The sequence below is a fragment of the Lichenostomus cassidix genome, chromosome W (genome assembly GCF_008360975.1).
Source record: "Lichenostomus cassidix isolate B80296 chromosome W, HeHo_3.0, whole genome shotgun sequence".
In the NCBI taxonomy this organism is placed as follows: Eukaryota; Metazoa; Chordata; class Aves; order Passeriformes; family Meliphagidae; genus Lichenostomus; species Lichenostomus cassidix.
The window spans coordinates 4,029,605-4,052,044 of record NC_139510.1 but is presented as its reverse complement, the minus strand read 5'-3'; the positions used below and the strand labels follow the sequence as shown (position 1 = coordinate 4,052,044).

The following is a 22,440-nucleotide window of genomic DNA, read 5'->3' as shown; positions in this document are numbered from 1 at the left end:
GCATTATAGGTAAACATAGATACATGTTAAGGCAAGTAGCCAAACTTAGGGCGTGGAAATATATAACCAATAGTATTGTATGATTACAGAATATGCATGAGTTAGTTAACTACACTATAAAACTGTATGCTGTAAATCAATAAACTGAAGCTTGTGGTAAATTCATATTGGATTGTCAAGCCTCCGTTTCTCAGCATAATGGTGACCCCGACGTCCAAGGGTCTCGCACCCCTATTGGCTGGATCCATCTGGGAGACGATGTAGCCACGGCTGAGAAGGCACCTGGCTCCGATCACCCCGGAGGGTCAAAGCAGTGGGGCGCACGCACAGGACGACTGTACAGACGAGATCTGGACACTGCCGGACTTGTGAGGTGAAAATCTCGCACCAGAGAGGAAAAGTGGCCGAAAACCTCTGAGGGTGAATGTTAGTGCGCAGTTCCGTAAATCGGAATGGAGAGGCAAGCCACTTCTGACCTGTTATTATGCTTTTTAGAAAAGCGGAGGATTAAGATTAAGGACATAAAGAGTGATTTAATGGTGTTAACAGCATGGGGGTTGGCTAAAGGTTGTTTTATTGACCCTGATACCATTTTTGACCGTGATGAATGGCAGAAAGTAGGAGATAAGGTGAGAGACGCTATGTGTGATGATGAGAAACTGGGGAAAAAGCTTGGCAAACCATGGAGTAAAGTCCTAGCTTGCTTACAACATCCTGCAGAACTGGAACTGGCAAGGGTGGCACAGAAAATTGCGGTTACAGAGAGCAGAAAGAAACTTGAGAGTTGCCGTGCTGCTTTTAACATGCAAGCAGCCGCGGCGCAGCAGCCGGGGAAGCCCCCCCCGCCAGGGGGGAGGGGGAAGTGTAGCTCTCCCTCGCTGCCAGCACCGGCGGGGGAAGGGCGCGCCGTGCCGCTGCCGGGAGCCGAGAATACAAAGTTACTCGATTGCATGAGGGACCTATTCCTGTCTCGGTGTATCGTGGAGCTTGGCAGCTTTGCAGCGAGGAACATCTTAGCTGCTTTGTGTGAGAGAGTCAGCGTTGAATTTTTGCCAGAACAACTGGGTGCGATGCTGGAGAGAGCTCAAATATCGCGGGTAAGAAGCCAAAGTAGCCAGAAATCACCCCGGTGTTATCGATGTGGCAGTAAAAAACTGTTTTTAACATGCAAAAAACTCCGTCAGCCACGGCACCCCCCCCCACCAGGGGGAGGGAGAATCGTAGCCCTCTATCGCTCCATTGCCGCACAAACAAACCGCGGAAAAAGAACAACAGTTTCTGCCAGATCAGAGCCACCACCCGCAAAGCCGAAACGCACCGTAATAGCAGAGAGAGCTCGGAGCGGCCGCGCCGCCCAGGAACAGCCCCGCCGCGCGCCATGCAAACTCTGCAACCCGAGAGCGAAACGGAAGTTACTCCAACCTCGGTTTCCTGTCAACTGAAGCAGAAGGCGGAAGTCGCAGAAGGCACCCCGATGGGCGGTGCCGCTGGCTGTCCACGCCCCTTTCACCGCCTCCTGCTCACTGGAACCATCACTAACACCGACACTGGGACTGCCCCGCTGCGAATGATGCAAGCAAACACTAGCTGTGCCACGGAAGATTCTTTTCAAAGCTCCAAAAATCCTTAACTGTATTTTAAAGTACCCTGTTAATTGGTGCAACTAAGTTATGATTTAAACTTGTTTCCAGCTTTTACTAATGAGAAACCATTGTAACAACATAATTGTCCTGATGAACCTTAGTTACTAAAACCTTAAAGAAAAGCTAAAATTCCTTGCTAAAGCAATTTTAAAAGTGTTTATCCTAAGTATATTTTAACAAAGTTAATTTTTGAACTATTTCCTCAAAGCATCATTCATCATTAGGTGCATAATATCTTAGCTTTTAAACCAACTCAGTGTTTTAAACAAATTCAGTAAACCCTTTTTAAAATAAAGTGAATATTAACTAAACAAAATATAAAGCTAGAGCCATTACCCTTAAATCCTTATATCAAAACATCAAATGATTTACAAAAATTATTAAATGCAATTAACTGTGTAAAGCTCACCCTAAGCTTTACCCCATGTAAGTTATTTGCAGAAACATCCAAAACTACGTCACAAAGTAACTACCACACTAAATTTAAAGAAATATTTTTATTTATAAGTGTTGTTTGGGGCAGTGTTTATGTGTGTGTGAGTGTGTCTGTGTGTGTGGGTGTGACAGTGCTGTGACAAACATACTATAAATGTCGTTTGGCTTCTAAAGCATTTTTAAATTTGTGGACCAGGCCTATAAGTGAAACTATACTGGATAATTTGGGCTACCTGTTGAGTGCCATTAAAATTAAGCCCAAGTAATACCTTGATAAGCTTACCTAAGACAAAAGCTAAGCAGAGTCAAGAGAATGAAAGCACCACAAATTATATTAAATTTTAAATTTTGTTAAGTTCAAACACTATTAAAGTTAAATGAATTTATATTTTATTACAGGTATATTATGTTGTCTGTTATTTGACATTTCATTAAGCTTAAATTCAATTAACACCAAGTTCAACTGTTACTCAATATTTGTTGTTTTAAGTTCCATTAATTTTAGATCCTATTAAGTTTGAATTCAATTATAGTTAAGCCTCTTAAATGTTGCTTCAGATAGGGTTGTGTGTATGTGTGAATATTGCAGGCCTGCTGAAAGTGTTGTTTGCTTTTGAGTGTTTTAATGTGTAGATGAAACCTGTAACTGCTGAGAGTGTGGTTTTTGATTTTGAGAGTTTTGATGTGTGAATGAAACCTAAGAGTAAAGTTCTACTGAATAGTTTGAGTTACCTGTTAAGTGCCTTTGGCTAAGTATAAATTCTGTTAAAATTAAGTATTATTAGATGTAAATTTTAATAAGTTTTAAATTCTGTTAAGGTTAAAATTCTGTTAAGTTATATTAAGTGATGTTAATTTTAAATTCTGTTAAGTTTTAAATTCTGTTAGAGTTAAGTTGTTAAAGTGATATCAACTTTGAATTCCATTATAGTTAAGTCCTATTTGTTAGTTTTAAATCAAATTTATTAAGATCAAGCTTTATTTTAAGTTTTAAAATTGTTAGTTTATATTGTTGTTCACAAAAGCCTTGCAGTTTCATCTTCCTTGGTTAAGGTCAGATGATAGGGTCCACTGTTTTCAAGTGTTTCACCTCACCTTATATGATTATCTACCAGGGTGGTAACATGATAAAACACTCTCCTTATTGGTATTAATCAAAGCTTGTTTATAAGATGCTCTAAGAAAACCCTCCCAGTTAAGGCCTGGGGCTCTGGCCAAGCCTTAGTCCTGACTGGTTGGGAAGTATGCCACCAAACCCAGGTGTTTCTGCACCAAAAATGTGATCGAGTCACCTTGACTCGCTGATTTGGACTTGTGAAAGCTGAGCCCTCTTCCAGGTAAACTTGGAATCCTTGCCCGGGAAAGGTTCTCCAAGCCCTGCCTGTGGAATGAGGTTCCCAGCAATTGCAGTCCCTGGGAGATAGCAGAGTAGTTAAACAATTGAGGATGTATTTTTTTTAAATAAGCTTATTGTTTCATTCCATGTATTGTTACACCTTTGTGTCATTTTCATCTTTTTATAGAAAGAAACACATCTTGCCAAAAACAAAAACGGGGGGAGTATAACCCCTCAAGCAATTAGACAATGCAATACTTATGCTAAAATTTTATGTATAGAAAAATGTAATTTCGCTTTTTAGAACAGTTATTGTTACTGTACTGATGATTCTAGATGTGTTGTTAAGGTCATTATGTGAATTCATCAACCTTAGCTTGCCTAATCTCTGTTGTTGTAGCATAGATTCCAGTGCAGCACAAAACAAATTTGTGGGTCACCTGGGCAAATCAAACACGTACTAGTGCTTTTTGCCTTGCGCTTGCATCAGCCACTAACCCTTTTCGCACATGCTTACTTGGTATCCCAGGCTTTGATAATACTAGCTTTGCACGGTTTTCAACTAACTGCTGCTCACGAGCTGCCAATGTTAGCCATTGTACTGCTCTCTTGTTGTCGGGTCTTAATACCTCATTGCCATGGGATCCTCAGGAGTTGGATCTCTTGGGGAGCCGAGCTCTTAATGCAAGTGGCAATGAAACAGGCTGCATAACTTTTGGTAGCCCCATAGTGATTCCTAACAGCACCTGGTTGACTCCCCATACGACAGAATATGCTAACATCTCTGCCCAATGTGGTCCACATGGAAGTTATGGCCGGGGCAGTGGTTATATACAAATTTGGGCCAATAAAAGTGCCCTTGCCCTTCCATCAGGTGTATTTCTCATTTGTGGAGACCGTGCATGGCAGGGAGTTCCGAAAGGTGCTTATGGGGGACCATGTTATTTGGGCAAACTCACTTTACTTGCCATGAATAAAACCACTGCAGCCAATTTAATGCGGTCCAGAAAGAGACGCAGTCTTACTTTGGATGCAAACTGCAATGATGAAGTAGGCCTATGGAATAAACCGTCTCGGGTTTTTGATGGCCTATTCGAAATTCCATGGGGTGACTGGGGTATAACAGGATGGCTTCGCTATATCTTGCAAGTAGGATTAGTGATTTTACTTGTCCTTGTTGGCATAGCTGTTATTCTACCTTGTGCCTTGCAATGCTTGAAAAAATCATTATCACAGACAGTGAATCAGCTTTGGCTTGCACAAACGCGTAAAGAAAACAGGGGAATTGTGGAAAGCTGGCTTCTAGAGAAGGGACACGCAGATGTAGATAGATTGCTTATTAACAAGCCGCTTCTTAACAATAGCCATATTCAGCCAACTATTAATTAGATACCTTCGTCCAATCAGCGATCTAAGGTCACCACGACTTTCTGCAACATAGGAGTCGTGGGGGCCGTCTAGAATGCGTTAATTGGTAACAAATATGTAGAAATCAGGCACTATAGGTAAACATAGATACATGTTAAGGCAAGTAGCCAAACTTAGGGCGTAGAAGTATATAACCAATAGTATTGTATGATTACAGAATATGCATGAGTTAGTTAACTACACTATAAAACTGTATGCTGTAAATCAATAAACTGAAGCTTGTGGTAAATTCATATTGGATTGTCAAGCCTCCGTTTCTCAGCAGTACTTATTAGATTCAATTAGTTATTTTTATCTCGCGGGCGTCCCCGCATAAATTTATATGCCGGCAAAAATACCAATTAACACAGGTGAAATTTTGCACACACTGTACATGCACACATTAAAAAATTTCAAAAGCACTCGAGCAAATAGACAACATCACTTCCTCTCACAATTAATACACGTGCACGAAGTTTAAGTTTCACAACGGTTTCCACACACAAAACACAGAATTTTAAAGGCAAAATCAAATGGAGCAATATTAGAAATGTGTTTGGGTCTGAGTGTTTTCAATTCAGCAGCTAAAATATTTCTCTTCAATAATACAATCTGCCCCCCTCCAGATACTCCAAACCAACAGTTTATATATGATTTATACTCATTCACTCTTGGCCAGTCGCTTCACTTTTCTCATTCATTCCCACTCACACAGTAACAAAATAATGACACAGTAACACAGTAACAAAATAACGACAGACAGAACGAAGATCACAGTATGGTGGTGTAGTACAGTGGAGTCCAACCCCCTTAAAGGTACCTTTCACTATAGCGGGGTCCAACCCCGGGAGTCCAACCCTTTAAAAGTACCTTTTCTTGACAGTGGGTCCAACCCCTTTCCTGGGACTAATTTTGGGAGACCCAGTCTCAACCCACCCTCAGGGACTAGCACCCCGGACCTGCAGGCATTTCTGTTTTTGTAAAAGTAGCAAATACCTTAATTTGGTGCAGATAGTCCTTGGTCTACCCCCGTTGTGAGCCAAAGGACAGCTGAGCTCCCCCTGAAAATTCAGGGTCGTGACTGGGAGGTCTGCTTACCCCTGGATCTGGCAGCCGAGCAGAGTCAGGGTCCCATCTGGGGTGAGAATTTGATTCGCCCCAATCGAGCTCAGAGACACTTCAGAGACCAAGTCAGAGAAGTGGGTATTTGCTTTATTCGGTGCACCGGATGTGTGGGGAATTGTTTCCACCAAACACACTCACCAGTACCTCCAAAGGCACTGTGTTATAGGTAAAATTCATGAATATTCATTACATTCTTTGGGATAGGAGTGGTTATACAAATAATTTCTTGGAAGTCATTAATATTACTAGCGATTTCTTGTGCTCAATGGCAAAAGGATTCCTTTTCCCCCCTTTTATCTTGATAAGATTAAGGGAATCTACAAGGCCAGAACTGACAGGCACCGTGCTGGTGGAAGGGGCAAAAGCTCAAAGAAACAAGAATGGTTGAAGTGCAAATAGATTTAGGTTTTCTCTTTGACTACTCCTTTCTCAATATAGCATTTAATTTGAATTTTTTTTCCTTTGTTATTTTAAAGTATACCTGGAAATCTATCTTTAAGGATTTTTCTTGGGGTTTTTTTTTTGGTTTTTTCCCACCCAAATAACCTGTAAATTATCTGAGAAACTAGAAAGGAAGCAAAATTTCCTTTTTTGTGCCTGTTTTTCTTTGTTTTGATGAGCTGTGTAGTTGCACATCATGCTTGGTGTTTTCCTTGCCTTGATGTTTGCTTCTTGAGTAAGAGTTCAGGGAGGTGTTTTTCCTGAGATCCTGCAAAACTAGCACTTGCCAGTAACATGAGGGGCAAAACTGCAAGTGGAGTGTCTCAAACTGTCCTGAGAACAGCTCAGAAGAGCATGCAAAACCCCATTAAAAGCTCTGGGGTTTGTGTCTCCATCTCTTCCACCTCAACAAGGAGGAGAAGATGGGAGTCATGGCTCTGCCTCAGGATCGCAAATGCTGCTTAAGGTCGGACAAGAGAGATTACCAGACATGAGATGCGCTGAGCTTGGTCTCAGCTTTGGCCCCAGTCAAACGTCATGTCGCACTGACACCAGTCCAGCAAACTTTTTTTAAGCACAATGAGCTAATAGATAAAGGAGGAAGGACCATAGGTTCTTCACTTCATTGGTGGTGCCCACAGCATTCATTTTCCAGCAGAGAGCTGCCTCCTGGGAACATGTCTTGGTTTGAAAGACAGGTATCTGCCAAGAGAGGTTGAACCCTCCCTTAGGACAGAGAATGTGATTTTCCCCTCCCTCCAAATTATTTAATTTTGAAAATCAAGGGCTTTCAGGCAAAGGTATGGGAAAAGGAATATCAGTTCTTTACTAGTATCTATAAACAAGCAATAACAATAATAGCAACCACAAATAGAACCAGAAACCAATAGCAGATGACTTGTGAGCTGCCAAGCCTTTTTCCCGTGTGGTGTAATCACGGTTGCAAGCAGCAGGGGCGCTGTTGAGCTCCCGGCCGGGCAGGGCAGGTGCAATGACTCCCGAGAGGCTGCAGGTGGCGCTGTGGCGCAGGGTCAGGTCAGCCTCAGGCAGCTGGTAATGGCGGGCAAGCTGAAAAGCACGCAGGGCAGCAAAGCAGCTCGGAGAGGCAAAAAGCAGGGCGGCAGGGGTAGGAGCTAGCTCTCTCCCGGCTAGCTAGCAAGGTAGCAAGGATTTCTTCAGTCACAGCAGATGCCACAGTTTCGTGTGGCAGAAGGCGGGGGCAGGCGGCAGAGGCAGCCGGACTCTCCCGGCAGCTGCTGCGAGGAAACGCAGCCTGGGGAAACGTGCACTTCCCAGTGGGGAAAAAAGGTTGAATCAAAGCTCACCCAGCCAGGAGAAGAAAAAAAGAGGGCACAGTTGGATTTCCTCTGGTCGCAGCCAAAAAAGCAAAGAGCAGCCTCTCCTCTCAGCGTCCGAACCACGAGAGAGCGTTCCAACGGCTGGGTCTTCCCTTACCCTGCCCTGCCCAAGCACACCTTTTGTCTTTTACAAAAGACTTGATGGCTCTAAACACCCAACTATTTGTTGCTTAGTAACAGTGATGGAGAAAAATTCCAAGGCCTTCCCCAAACTCCGACAGAACATAAGAAGGACATGGACCTCTTGGAGCAAGTCCAGAAGAGGCCATGAAGGTAATCAGAGGGCTGGAGCACCTCTCCTAAGAGGACAGGCTGAGAGAGTTGGGATTGTTCAGCCTGGAGGAGAGAAGGCACCAGGGAGACTTTAGAGCCCTTTCCAGTACCTAAAGGGGCTACGAGAGAGCTGGAGAGGGACTTTTGACAAGGGCATGAATTTACAGGACAAGCAGGAATAGCTTTAAACTGGCAAAGGGCAGGGTTAGATTAGATATTGGGAAGAAGTTCTTGATTGTGAGGGTGGTGAGGTACTGGCACAGGTTGCCCAGAGAGGTCATAGATGCCCCCTCGCCAGAAGTGTTCAAGGCTGTGTTGGATGGGGCTTTGAGCAACCTGGTCTAGTGGAAGATGTCCCTGCCCATGGCAGGGGGGTTGGAACTAGATGATCTTGAAGGTCCCTTCCAACCCAAACCATTCTAGGATTCTATGATCTCCTTGCTGCCTCAGGAGCTCCCATCTGGGTCCTGGCCCTTCTAGGAGAGGTCCATAAGACCAATCTGCTTTTAGTGCTATGATTTCTTGGTGGACATCTACAGTAATTTATCTGTTGCCTTTACCTGTTCATGTTGGATTATTGGTTGTGCATGCAGTGTCACCTCCACAAGTGTCCAAGGTGAGGGTACCACAAAACCTGAGCATCCTGATCTAGTAGAAGTTGTCCTTGCCCATGGCAGAGGGGTTGGATTAGATGGCCTTTAAAGGTCCCTTCCAACCCCAACCATTCAATAGTTCTATGAAAACTAGGATACGTTTGTTAGTAGTTCAGGGTAGATGATACCATGGTGATGGTTGCATCAGGGTTGATGTTTGGTGGGAAATACAGTTCTAAGGATCACAGAGGAATGAAGGAGAAGAGAGGGTGAGATGGTGAGAAGTTTAGGAAGAGCATGAGAAGATGCTTTGGGTAAAAGGTGTGCTCTTAAAAAATCTATAAATATGTATATATATATATATATGTAGATTCGTCGTTTGAAACACTTCTGCAATTGGATAATTTAATTTGTGTCTAATCCTAATATCATCCTAATATCATCCAGTTACAGACATTTAAAAACCTTATCAGGAACACAGTTGTATTCCCATTTTCCGTTGTATTCTCATTTTCAGTTGTTATTATTGCAGTGATTATTTAGATAGCTCTTGTCTTTATCAGCTGGCAGTAGTCCCAGCAGGTGAGATAGCTCATTGTGTACTAAACTTGATGTTTTCTCTCAAGGTCATTGATTAAAGGAAAACCTTTGGCTATGTCAAAACAAAACAAGCAAAACAAAAGATACCCAGCCTACCTCCCCTTTACATTAATGAACTTGGCACCAGGACAAGGCTGAGATCTGACAACTGGACAGGACCTGCGTTAGTTTTTTATTTTTTTTTTTTTTAATTCAATTTGGATAAAATGTTTTGGTTTTTCCTGAATGAAAAAAAAAGGACTTTCTCTTCCAAAACTCCTTAAAAAACTGCTGGAGCTTGGAAAGAAAAAGTACAGGTGACATGGTTTCATCATCTTAAAAGTGTTCATGTGTTGAGGTGAAAAGCCACACCAGAAGTTTTCTGCCACTTCCAATTGATGGGAGATGTGAGTCCTCCTGCCACAGCTTAGGAGAACCAAGCATGGAGCCATTACTGATAAATTTGGGTGTTTCCATGGTGTGAATCTCCCATACCTACCTTCATCTGGACTTTCTTGGTTTCAGCAGCTTTTAATTTTCTGTGGTTATTGCTTTGGTGTCCCATCTTCCAGGATTTCTCTATGGATGGAGCAGTTTCTGCAGCATCTCTGTCCAGAGCAGGATGATGCTCCGAGCCCACAGGCAGCATGTGCACGCTCAGTGCTAGAGAAATCCTGGCTGTGGCCTTTTGTTGAGCGATTTTGGGCAGAATTTGATGTTCATGAGGGTCGAGGCAGGTGGTGGGAAGCCTCACAACCTCTCATACTGGTTGGTGTATTGGGAAGTAACTGGTCAAGTCAGGTCAGCCCCTCAGTAAAATTCAGGAGGGTATAGAAAATATGGGGGAAAAATTGAATAATGTGGTTGTGCTGGGGCATCACTGGTGATGAACCATCTGCACCAAATTTCCAAGCAATGTTACCCCAAAGACTTTGGGGTCATCAAGTTATTGCCTTGATTTCTCCCCTCTGGGCAGAACTGTGCTCTGCTGTGGATGGCTGTTCTCTGCGGACCCAACAATGAGTGATCAATACAACTAATTCCCTAAATTCCTGAGAGTAGAGTCACTTTTCTTCTTTTCTTTCAGTTCTTTTTTGGGATTTTTTTTGTTTGGTTTTTTCGTCTTGAAATAAGCTTGCACAATATGCTGAGGGGAGCCTGCTGGAGTTGAGGGAGCTTTTGCAGGAACTCAGGGTGAAAAAGGGTGTATCACCTTTTGAAAAAGGGGCAAGTAACTCAAGAAGTGTTTAGGGATGTCATTAGGTCATGCAGAAGGAAAATTAGAGAGACGAAAGCTCAATTAAAACTTAATGTGGCCTCTTCTGTAAAAGATAATAAAAAAAGTGTCTTTATAAATACATTAATAACAGAAGGAAGGCCAAGGAAAACCTCCATTCTTTATTGGACACAGGGGGGAATATAGTTACCAAAGATGCGGAAAAGGCTGAGGTACTTAACACCTTCTTTGCCTCAGTTTTCAACAATAAGACAGGCTGTCCTCAGGACAAGTGGCCTTCTGAGGTGGTAGATGGGGTCAGGGAGCAGAATATCCCCCCTGTAATCCAGGAGGAAGCAGTTAGAGACCTGCTGAGCCATTTAGATGCTCACAAGTCTATGGGACCAGATGGGATCCATCCTAGGGTGATGAGGGAGCTGGCGGAAGAGCTCACCAAGCCGCTCTCCATCATTTATCAGTCCTGGCTTACCGGGGAGATCCCAGATGACTGGAAGCTGGCCAATGTGATGCCCATCCATAAGAAGGGCTGGAAGGAGGATCTGGGAAACTGCAGCCTGATCTCAGTGCCTGGCAAGGTTATGGAGCAGATCATCTTGACTGTGATCACACAGCACCTCCAGGACAACCAAGGGAACAGGCCCAGCCAGCATGGATTTAGAAAAGGCAGGTCCTGCCTGACCAACCTGATCTCCTTTTATGAACAGGTGACCCACCTGGTGGATGAGGGGAAGGCTGTGGATGTTGTCTACCTGGACTTCAGCAAAGCCATCTCCCATAGCACACTCCTGGAAAAGCTGGCAGCCCTCGGCTTGGACAGGTGCACTCTTTGCTGGGCTGGACAGCCAGGCCCAGAGAGTGGTGGTGAATGGTGCTGTATCCAGTTGGCGGCTGGTCACAAATGGTGTCCCCTAGGGATGAATGTTGGGCCCAGTCCTGTTTAATATCTTTATTGATGATCTGGATGAGGGGATCAAATCTACCATTAGCAAATTTACGGATGACACCAAGTTGGGAGGGGTAGTCAATCTGCTGGAGGGTAGGAAGGCCCTGCAGAGGGACCTGGATAGATGGGCTGAGACCAACAGCATGAAGTTTAACAAGACCAAGTGCCGTGTCCTACACTTCAGTCACAATAATCCCATGCAGTGCTACAGGCTGGGGGCAGAATGGCTGGAAAGCGGCCCAGCAGAAAAAGACCTGGGGATGCTGGTTGACAGCTGTCTGAACATGAGCCAGTGTGTGCCCAGGCGGTCAAGAAGGCCAATGGCCTCCTGGCTTGTATCAGAGATAGTGTGGTCAGCAGGATCAGGGAAGTGATTGTTCCCCTGTACTCAGCTACTCAGCACTGGTGATGCCACACTTCAAGTACTGTGTCCAGTTCTGGGCCCCTCACTACAAAAAAGACATTGAGGTGCTGGAGCATGTCCACAGAAGGGCAACAAGGCTGGTGAAGGGTCTGGAGCACAAGTCCTATGAGGAGCGGCTGAAGGAGCTGGGGGTGTTTGGTCTGGAGAAAAGGAGGCTTAGAGGGAACCTTTTATTGTTCTCTACAACTCCCTGAAAGGAGGCTGTAGTCAGGTGTGGGTCAGCCTCTTCTCCCAGGCAACTAGCAATTGGATGAGAGGACATAGCCTCAAGCTGTGCCAGGGGATGTTTAGGTTGGATATTATAAAGAAATTCTTCACAGTAAGGGTGATAGGCATTGGAATGGGCTGTCCAGGGAGGTGGTGGAGTCATCGTCCTTGGAAGTGTTTAAGGAAAGACTGGACATGACACTTAGTGCCATGGTCTAGTTGACATGGTGGTGTTTGGTTATAGTTTGGACTTGATGATCTCAGAGGTCTTTTCCAACCTAATTGATTCTGTGATTCTGTGAAACCATGGGAAATCCTAATAACCAAGTGATAGCAGCAAATGGAGGGATGCTTAATAATGAAATAATAGTGCAGATGTTAATAGCATTATCATTGTTTGCTGGAATATGGGTGCCACTGTTGAGACGGACTTGACACATACATATAGACACACAATGATTCAGTTAAAGGAAAGAAAGAAGATACTTTATTACTACAGAGCTTCTTTTATACTATTTCATAGCATTTGTACCACATGACCATTGGCTCCTAACTTACTACATTTCAAACTCATTGGCTACTTATAGTTAGCACACTATCTTGCAATAACAGCCTCTTTCAAGCAGGTGCAAATTCCTTCTGAGTTGTTTTTGTTTCTTGCTCGTGTTGATGCTAAGATTCTGTGGTGGTTTTGTAACAAGATACGACGGGAGGGAAAACTCACGGCACTCTCAATATGAGATATAAAGTAAGCTCCATTTTATTTCACCAAACGAGAGACTTATATACTGTTACAGATATTTCTAATTATAGATACACACACACCTGCAGCTGTTCTCACACATTCAGGGATCCTCCTGCTAACTCCCTTATTCTTTTCTCATAACACTCCTGACTCCTAATCTTTCTCATGGCATTCTTCCCACAGAACATTCTCAGGCTAACAAACCACTGCAGCTTGTCGGAATTTTACTGAGGCCTGGGAATACTGAAGCCTTGCTCAGCCCTGCTCAGTTAGCATGAGTTTTGCTGGAAAACTGCGTTTTCCAACAGTTTTGATTGGCCCAAAACATCAGTAAAGTATTTTTTAACAACTAGGAGAAATTTGGACCCCTCAGAAGCTGTTGTGGTAGGCCTGGGGAGGTGTCTGAGGGGTGGGGAGTAGCACAAAGATGGCTCCTGTGTGTCCTGAGTGAAAGTTCTAGAAGTTTTTACATCAAGTCCAGCAGAGCCAATCTCTGATGGCTCTGAAGGTGATGGACATGTTGCTTGCCAAGTTTGGGCCAATTAGAGGTGCTAGTTATGCCTCTGTGAAAACATATTTAAGAAGAAATCAAAACAAGGTAGACACGCACTTCTCTGTAGTTGGAGGAGGAGGAGGTGGAGGAGGTGGAGGTAAAAATATGTGAAGAGAGAACAGCATGGAGACGCCAAGGTCAGTGAAGAAGGTGGGGGAGGAGGTGCTCCAGTGCTCCAGGCGCATGAGCTGAAAACCTTCTGCTAGCCGTGGTGAAGGCCATGGGGGGGCAAGAGGTCCCCCTGCAGCCCATGGAGTCCACAGGAGTGCAGAAATTCACCCACAGCCCACGCCAGAAGAGCTGGTGGATGCCTAGAAAAAACTGTGAACCGGTAGGAGTCTCATCTAAGAGTTAAAACTGCAAAGGCCTTGCAAAGGAGAGAAAAGCCTTGCTCCTGGTATGGAAGCAGCCTGGCCTTGGCTTGGGAGAGTCTGCACAGCACCCTATAGACAAAGAGACTCATGTTGCAGCAGAATTCGGGCAGGATGTTGCTTGTGAGATTGGACCCACGCCAAAGAAGTTCCCAGAGGACTGTCTCTTGTGGGAGGGACCCCATGGCTAAGTAGAGAACCCCTCTCCCTGATGGGCTGACCAGAGAACACCCCTACCCTGCCCCCTCTGTGTTGCTGGTTTAGAAAAGAGGGAAGGGGGGTGAGTGGAGAGATTGCTTCTTAAGAGGGTGGGGGTGAGAGCAGAAAAAAGCTGTCTGGAGAGAGAAAGAAAGAAAGAAATATGTAGAGATAAAGAGTATTTGTAGTAGAAGAATTGTAGTGATAAATAGATTTATGGATCTGCTCTGTAGACTGAAAAAATACCTCACACCCTGCCTCCCTACCCGGGCTTGTTGGTTAAAAAGAAGAAAGGGGGTGAATATTATGAGTTCGTAAGAGGGAGGGGGGGAGTGAACAAAATAATGTATGAAAAGTTTATTTTTGCCTTGCATTTTATCCTCCAACTCTGTTAGGTAATTAAATCACTTTTTGCAACTTTAAGTTGGAGCCTGTTTGCCCTCTTTTTTTCTTCTGTGCGTCCTCCTACCAGTGTCCTATCTCATTTGACTCACGAGATTGGTGTTTATTGCAGTTTTTTCTTGTAGCAAAAGAAAGTCGAAGTGCCTGGCGTTTAGTCAGAGTCAAACCCTGACAGATTCTCATGGGTACAAGCGGATTGTATCAGTTCAATGTCTGTGAGCTGAGGCAGACTAGCTGTCAGTTCCCACGATGGGAACACTCCCAGTTTGCTGGGAGTTTTCCAGGCATTTAGAAAGGGATGTGTTTGCTCCAAGGAGCTTGTAAAAAACAATGCTTTTAATTCAAACAAGAATCCCAAAGTATTTCAAAGCCACTTGTGGGCTGTCATGTATGAGGATGTGTTTAGAGTGATGTGGCTGCAAATTTCCTGGGATCTAGGTTTTTTGTGTGAGTTTGCAGCAGGAAGAGATGGGAGTTGGATAGTGGGTCACTGCCATGACTCCAGGTTGCACAGGATGAACATAGTGGGGTGTTTTGGGGCAAAATCCATCTATTTGCTTCATTTGCCCAGATCCATGCTCATTGCCACCAAAAAAGCTTTTTGGGGAAAAAAAAATGCCCATCACTGGTAGGAAGCATCTCTGCATCATTTTTTTTCCTCCTCTCCTGCCACTGTTGCCCAAGTGATGCTACTGTCTTTTTCCACCTCTTTTCCCAGTGGATGCCAGAATCAGGGAGGCGGGTGGGAGCAGGGAGGCTCTGCTGGGGTGCCAACAACTATGAAAAGCAGCTTTGGTGGCAGCTGGCAGGGAGGCCTGAGTCTACTTATCCAAGCTCAATCCTTATATTCTCATGTCTTTTTGACTAGACATCCAGTCAACAGCTGAAGTCCACAAATGAAAGAGGCTCTGGCATATTTATACTGTGTGCTGGTATCGTCTCCTAAAAAAAAAAAATATCCCGGATTACCTAAGACTTGTCCTTGAGGTCTGGTCACCCCACATCATTGAAAAACCTAGTGGGATTCATTCATGAACTTTCAGCCCTCCATAAAGGTCTGTTCATTCATTGCCAAGGCTGTTGGTTTTTTGTGGTTTGGGTTTTTGTTTGTTTTTTTAATATTCTGGCAATTAAATAACTCTGTAAGCAGCAATGAGCTACTTGTTAAGTGGTCTTCACTAATGCAAGCACAAATATCAAGTGAAAAAGTCTTCCCCCCCTCCACTGCCTCCTGAAAGGGATGCTTTTATGTCCAAATAAATGAAAACCTATAGGGATTTCAGTATGTTCAATGTGTTGCTCCAAAATTCCCTCAACTGCTGTAAAACAAAACCCCAGAAGCTCTGAGCATCACTGGCAGGCAGTTGGTAGGGGGGGAGTGATGGATGGTCGAGATGAGGATGGATACAGGAGCATTCTCCCCCTGTATCCAGGAGCATCCCCCCGTGGATTGAGGAACATTCCCCCAAATTCCTCCATCTCCAGGGCATTCCCCTCCTCAATGGGTGGAGGAAACACCATCTTGGGGATGTTTGTTGCCCAACTGGGGGCACCCCATTTGGGTTAGGGGAGAGGTAACTCAAACCACCCACCTTATCCCGCTTCGTTCCCTTGTGTGGTGCCAGGTTTCAGCAGGATATAAAGTTATTAGCAACAAAGTCTTGGGAGGCACCGATAAGGGGAGGTGGAAGGACAAACTGGAGTGCACTTTGATGGTTGCTATCCCAGGGACCATCCCCCCCCCCCACTGCCAGAACTCCCATCCCCACTTTCACCCAGGAGTGAGGGTCCCTATTTTGGGGCATACACAGCCAGGCCAATTTTTAGTAGCTGCCTCCAGCAACTGGAGAAATATTTTGCTCACTGGGATAGAAATGAGGAAATTAAAGGTGTGTGGCTGGGTTTTGGTTTTTTTCTCTTAAAAGCACAGTTCAGGGCTTGAAGCACAACTCAGAGACAAGAGAAAAATGCCTGCACTGGGGAAATGGGCTTATTAATAACAAAAAATAAAGAAAACAGGGCAGCCAACGTGTTGCTGCTATTGCTTATTCTGGGCAGAAGGGTTTGGGGGTCCACAGAAAGAGCTTTGGGGTGCTGGGTCACCCACTATTCCCATTCCCATCTCTGTTCCCATGCTGCAGGGGATTATTTTGGTAGTGCTCACTAACTCGCATACCAAGCTTGATTTTTTTTTAAATGCAGTTACAGAGATGAATTGTTCCCAGGTCTTAACATGATTACCAAGGCTGGAAGGAATTACCTGTTGAGCAGTGCCAGGCGGCTAGGGATTCTCCATCAGGAAAAGGGGCCTTTTCACATTTTTCAGCCCCCCCCTTTGCTTTTTTCTCCTACATTGTATCCTTGCTGTTCGCACAGGATAGCTATGTGCAAGGAAGTAAAAAAAAAAAAAGGTTATATGAATGGATTTCTGGAAGGGGGGGTAGGCCATTTTTGTTAACAAGTGTGAGATTTATGGTCCCCACCATCTCTCAGTGCTTCCCACAAGTTGGGGTGTCATCCAACATCTCCATCCTCTCCATTACCCAGGCTTTGCCTACAGGCAGGGAAAAGCCCTGTGAATTAGAGTAGGTGAGTCCTCGCCCCCTCTGGTCCCATGGGGTGACCCTCAATGTGGTTTTCTTAGCAGCACCTCATTTTTTTTCTCAGCATCTGTGTCCAATGGATAGTTATTTATGGAAATGAATCCATTGTCTGGTGGGTGAAAATAAGGACATTTAGGGTGTTTGGTCTTGGTAAATGCAGCTGGCTGGAACATCTCATCTCTCCTATTGTTACTGAAGGTGATCCTAGTGATGGTTTGAGTGAGGGTGACTGCACCATGGATGCTGCTGGTGGGCCTCAAGCCACTTTTGAAGGCGGGCCTGGTGATTTAGGACCCATAACTCTAACTAGAATTAGGCGCTGAAATAGCACAGGAATTCCCCAAGTCTGGGTCAACTTAAATGGTCCTAATAACATTGCTTTTGGAAATGGCGGATGTGCCATGGGTGTTGGTATGGGCATGGAGAGCATCATGAACACAATGGCAGGCAATGACCTGTCAGCATTGTGTCACTTTTGGGTTTTATTACCCCCTCTGGTGCTAAATTTCTCTTTTTCTTTTTTTGTCCCATTCTGCAGATTCCCAAGTTCTTCAGGAGCTAGGGGATCGGTCACACTGGTGCATGGTGGCCTACTGGGAAGAGAAGACACGCGTGGGTCGGCTGTACTCTGTCCAAGAGCCCTCCCTGGATATCTTCTATGATCTACCTCAGGGGAATGGTTTCTGCCTCGGACAGCTCAACTCAGACAACAAAAGCCAACTGGTGCAGAAGGTCCGCAGCAAGATTGGCTATGGCATCCAGCTCACCAAGGAAGTGGACGGTGTATGGGTGTACAACCGCAGCAGTTATCCCATCTTCATCAAGTCAGTCACACTGGACAACCCCGACTCCAGGATGCTGCTGGTTCACAAAGTGTTTCCAGGTTTTTCCATCAGGGCTTTTGACTATGAGAAGGCATACAGTTTGCAGAGACCCAATGACCATGAGTTCATGCAGCAGCCATGGACTGGATTTACTGTTCAGATCAGCTTTGTGAAAGGCTGGGGCCAATGCTACACTAGACAGTTCATCAGCAGTTGCCCATGCTGGTTGGAGGTTATTTTTAATAACCGATGACTCAAGACAGAGTGGACTCATGGCATTATATTACTCTGCTGCTATTATTTCCTTCTGAGTGCTTGCTTTCCATGCAAACTTTTTGGTTTGGTTTGGTTTTGTTTGTATGTCCCCCCCTTTGTTTTGAGAAAAACCTTTGGAAAGATTTTTTTTGTGCTTTGGGGTATTTTGATAAATCTATTTTTTAAAAGTATAAATGACCAATAACTTAGAAGGGTGAGAAAAGGGTGTGGGAGGGGGTGGGTGGATGTGTGGATCGCATATGATATTTCATGCCTCTGAAAGGATTATCCTGTGATTGATGGATTCAGAAGCCACTTGCTATATGTTACAGCTCCTTCTCTTGGATAAAACAACAAAGTATCCGTATTTTTTATGCACCACCTTCCCATCCCTGGTGACGGTGACACCGAGACCCCTTCCCTAGCAGTGCTAACCCCACATTGCTGCCAAAGGACGGTGCAAAATCTTCCCAACCATGCCTTTACCCACCCTTTTTAATCTTTATTTTATTTTTCTTGTTGCTGAGTTGACGTCTTGTCACTGTGTTCATTCTTCCATTGCTTTTTAAATTTTTTTATGGTCATGAATTAAGGCAAGGGGAGAAAACAACCGCAGAGAAACCTCTTGCATGGGTCGTGCTTTATAATTTGAGCTAAGATGTAAAGCAACAGAAGCCTAAGCCTAAAAAACCCAAAACATAGCAAAACCAACAAAACAAATTAAAAACAAATGGGAAAGCATAAGAAAAAGTGTTCACAATAGTTGGTCTGTTGTAACTTCTTAGATCAGGTTATCCCAGTACCATCCAATTTGAAAATGGAGTTGTGCTTTCATTTCTTCTTGAATTCATACACAAGTATGATACTTTTACACTGTTCTTAGCTCAATGAGCATGTTTAGACCTTAACATAAGCTATTTTTCGAAATATAAAGGTTTAAATGAACAAGAGAGCATTCTCATTGGAATTTTAGCGCTGTAGTGCTTTGGAAATACACACAAAAAAAGGACTCCTTAAAAAAACCCCTGAGATTTATTAAAGAAAAAAATGCATTTTATGTTATATATAAATATATTATTACTTGTAAATATAAAGACATTTTATAAGCGCTATTATTTATGTATTGTGCAATGTGTATAAATGAAAAAAAATAAGAAAGATGCACTTTGCTTTAATATAAATGCAAATAACAAATGCCAAATTTAAAAAAAAGAACATGAGGTTGCTGGTTTTTCTATGGGTGTTATCATCCAGATGAATGTTTTTTTCTGAAGGAGTTTATGTTCCATTAAAAAATAAAAATGTCCACTTGATCCCAGGCTGTGCCAAGCAGCTTTTTTAGTGGCCGGGATGAGGCAGGCAGGAGAAATGCTGTTCTATGCGGGTACCACGAGGGGTTGGTGGTGGTGGCGCCCACCCCAGTCCCGTGTGGTACCATTCTGGTGTGGGTAGCACCCAGATAGGGTCATCCTGAACTTTGGTCTCCATTGGGCTGATGTGGTGCATGTGGCTTTGGGGTCCTTGGCATGGTTGCATACCATCAGCCCAAGTCTGGAGGTGCTGGCTGCCCAAAATCTGCTGAGGTTATTTTTGTTCTTACTCCAGTTTCTCATAATTTCAACTTGAAAGAATACCCATGCTATAGACCCAGCTCCCATTTGGCCCTGTCCCAGTCCCTGAAGTTCTGGGGGAGGCCAAGCTCTTGCTCTGTGCTGAGACATGGGTTGTCCATGCCACCAGGCAAGGAGGAAAATTTGAGAAGAGGGGAAAGCCAGTCCTCTAGGTTTCCCTCAACTATTTCCTGCCCCCTTCATCTCCCATGCCACTGGAAATAAAGGTTGTTTTTCCTTTTGCCCCCCTCAGCCTGCCTTCAGGCTTTCACTGCTCCACATCCCTCTTGCACGTGGCCTCTGTCAGGGAGAAGGTCCCTACAGCTGTTGTGGAGAGGGATCTTGAGTGGAAACCACCAGAGTCCTGGAGACTGATGGATTTTGAGAAGTGGAAGGTCCAGATGGGCTTGTAAGCTCCCTCCCTGCCAAAACACCCGGACCCCAGGAATGAGACTTCAGCCTCTGTTGTCCTTCATGTGGTGAATGGACATAGCAATAGATCAGGCTTTGTAAGCATCTGGAACAGGTTTGCTCAGTGCTGTGCTTTGTTGTTCAATGGAGACGTGCCCAACCCAGAGGATTTTGCTGAGATGCAGTGTTTGGTTTGCTCTGAATGGACTGTACCTTCAGCTGGGTTCAGGTCACTGAGCTCATGAACCAGCTTCAAAATGGTTTTTTATCACATGCAAGGTTTGCATGGTAGTTTCAATTTCTAGGCTCTTTCCCTGTCCTTCAGGTGGGAGTCAGCATCAAAGAATGAGGACATGATGGATGTGCCCACCCTGTCTTGCAATATCAATATGCACTAAGAGACACCGGGAAGGGCAGATGTTGAGACAATGTCATCTCCATTACAATGTGGCTCATTTATTTTCCATTCTGCACCAGCAGACTCGAAATATCCAATAATAATATCATACCTGTGTGGTCCAGCAAACTAGCATTGATGGCTTCCACCAGGGGCCCAAGCCTACCTGTGTCCTCCACACCCACTCAGGCAACACACCATCAAAGGCTCTACAGATGAAGGATGAAGCAGACAACTTAATTGCAAAACTGACTGTAAACTCCTGAGTTTTTGTAGCGCTTATCTGCAGGACCAGGGCTGTGCAGGCAGTAGGGACCTGGGGTTAGAAAGATCACTCCAAGTCTAGGAGCCACCAGGTCAATGGCCATACTAGGGTTACAGTCATCTGGCTGAGAATCGTAGAAATCACAGAATGGTTTGGGTTGGAAGGGACATTAAAGACCATCTAGTTTCAAATACCCTGCCACGGGCAGGGACACCTTCCACTAGACCAGGTAATTCTTTTAAAAGCCCTATCCAACCTGGCCTGGAACACTTACAGGGACAGGGCATCCACAACTGGATGTCTTTTACTCTGGAGTAACCAAAAGATAGGGAATATTTGGCTCACTTGTACTTCTCCCACCTCCAAGCTGTTGTGCTGGCAACTAGACATGGGTCTTAACTCAGAAGAGATGAGGTGATAATTTTGTCCTTGATGTATGACACCAAAGTAGTAACAAGCCATGTGGACACACCAGAGGACTCTGTGTTTCAGAGATGTTTTGCAGATGTTTTCACCTAGTTCTACAAGGTACATACCATATTCTGGTGGTTAAAGCCCTGAAGCCAAATTGTAGCATAGATGACTGTTCTTTGAATTGAGATCTGCGTTCTTGTCCCTGCTTATTGTTCCATGAGATGCGACCAAATCATTTAACCTTGCTGTTTCTCAGGATTTCCACTTGTGAGATACAGAGGCTACAAAATGTTGCTCCTCCTGAGAGCTGAAAGCAGAAGATGGGAATACTGTACCCCTGAATGAACCCTTTTCACAGCAGCTTTTCAAAATATGTAGGGCCACAAAAAACGCTCAGAGGGCTGGAGCACCTCTCCTATGAAGACAGGCTGAAAGAGTTGGGTTTGTTCAGCCTGGAGAAGGTTCCAGGGAGACCTCATTGTGGGGTGGGGGGATGGAGATGGGGGGGGGTTGAGCAAGTGGCTGCATGGTGTTTCATCTCCAGCTGGGCTTAAAACCATGACACCTTTCAATACTTAAAGGGAGCTTAGGAGAAAGATGGTGACAGAGTTTTTAGCAGAGCCTGTAGTGACAGGACAAGGGGTAATGGTTTTAAACTGAGAGGATATAAGGAAGAGCTTTTTTATTATGAGGATAGTGAAGCACTGGCACAGGTTGCCCAGAGAGGTGGTAGATGCCCCATCCCTGGAAATATTCAAGGTCAGGTTGTACAGTGCTCTGAGCAACCTGATCTAGTTGAAGATGTCCCTGCCCATGGCAGGGAGGTTGGACTAGATGGCCTTTAAAGGTCCTTTCCAACCCAACCCATTCTATGGTTCTATGATAATGCAAAGAGAAAAATGATCCAGGAAAGCCAAGAGGCTGGCTGTTGAAGTGTCCCCATGATGGGCACAGTGCTAGTGGGCTGTTTTATCCCTTGCAGGGTGTAGCGAGGGTCTGGGATATCTTCTGCACACACCATTTTACATCTTGTCCCACATGACTATCCCTGGCCATGGCTGGAGACACATTGATCTGGCTGGACGTTCAGCTGGACATGGATTTCCAGTGTCACTCTTGAGACGGACACAGCATTCACATACAGACACACACCAACGACTCCAAGCAAAAGAAAGAACTACTCTTTATTACTGCAAAGCCTCCTTTATACAATTTCTTAGCACTCGCATTACATGTTCATTGGCTCCTAACTTACTACATTACAATATTATTGGCTACCTATAATAAGCACACATTCTTACAAAATAACAGACTCCCTCTTGCAGCTGCAGCTTCTCCTCTTGTTGTTTTTGCTTCTTGCTTCTGTTGAGGGTAGAATTCTCATGGGTACA

General features: G+C 44.5%; 1 protein-coding gene across 1 annotated transcript in view; it reads left to right on the top strand.

Moving 5' to 3' along the window:
- Positions 1-19,265, top strand: part of LOC146425338 (SMAD family member 7-like) — a 60,770-nt gene extending 41,505 nt beyond the window's left edge. Inside the window, exon 4 of the mRNA XM_085041667.1 lies at positions 17,412-19,265. Coding sequence (XP_084897793.1) covers positions 17,412-17,950 — 539 coding nt within the window. The 3' untranslated portion in view covers positions 17,951-19,265. The remainder of the gene's footprint in view (positions 1-17,411) is intronic.
- The last annotated feature ends 3,175 nt before the right edge of the window (positions 19,266-22,440 follow it).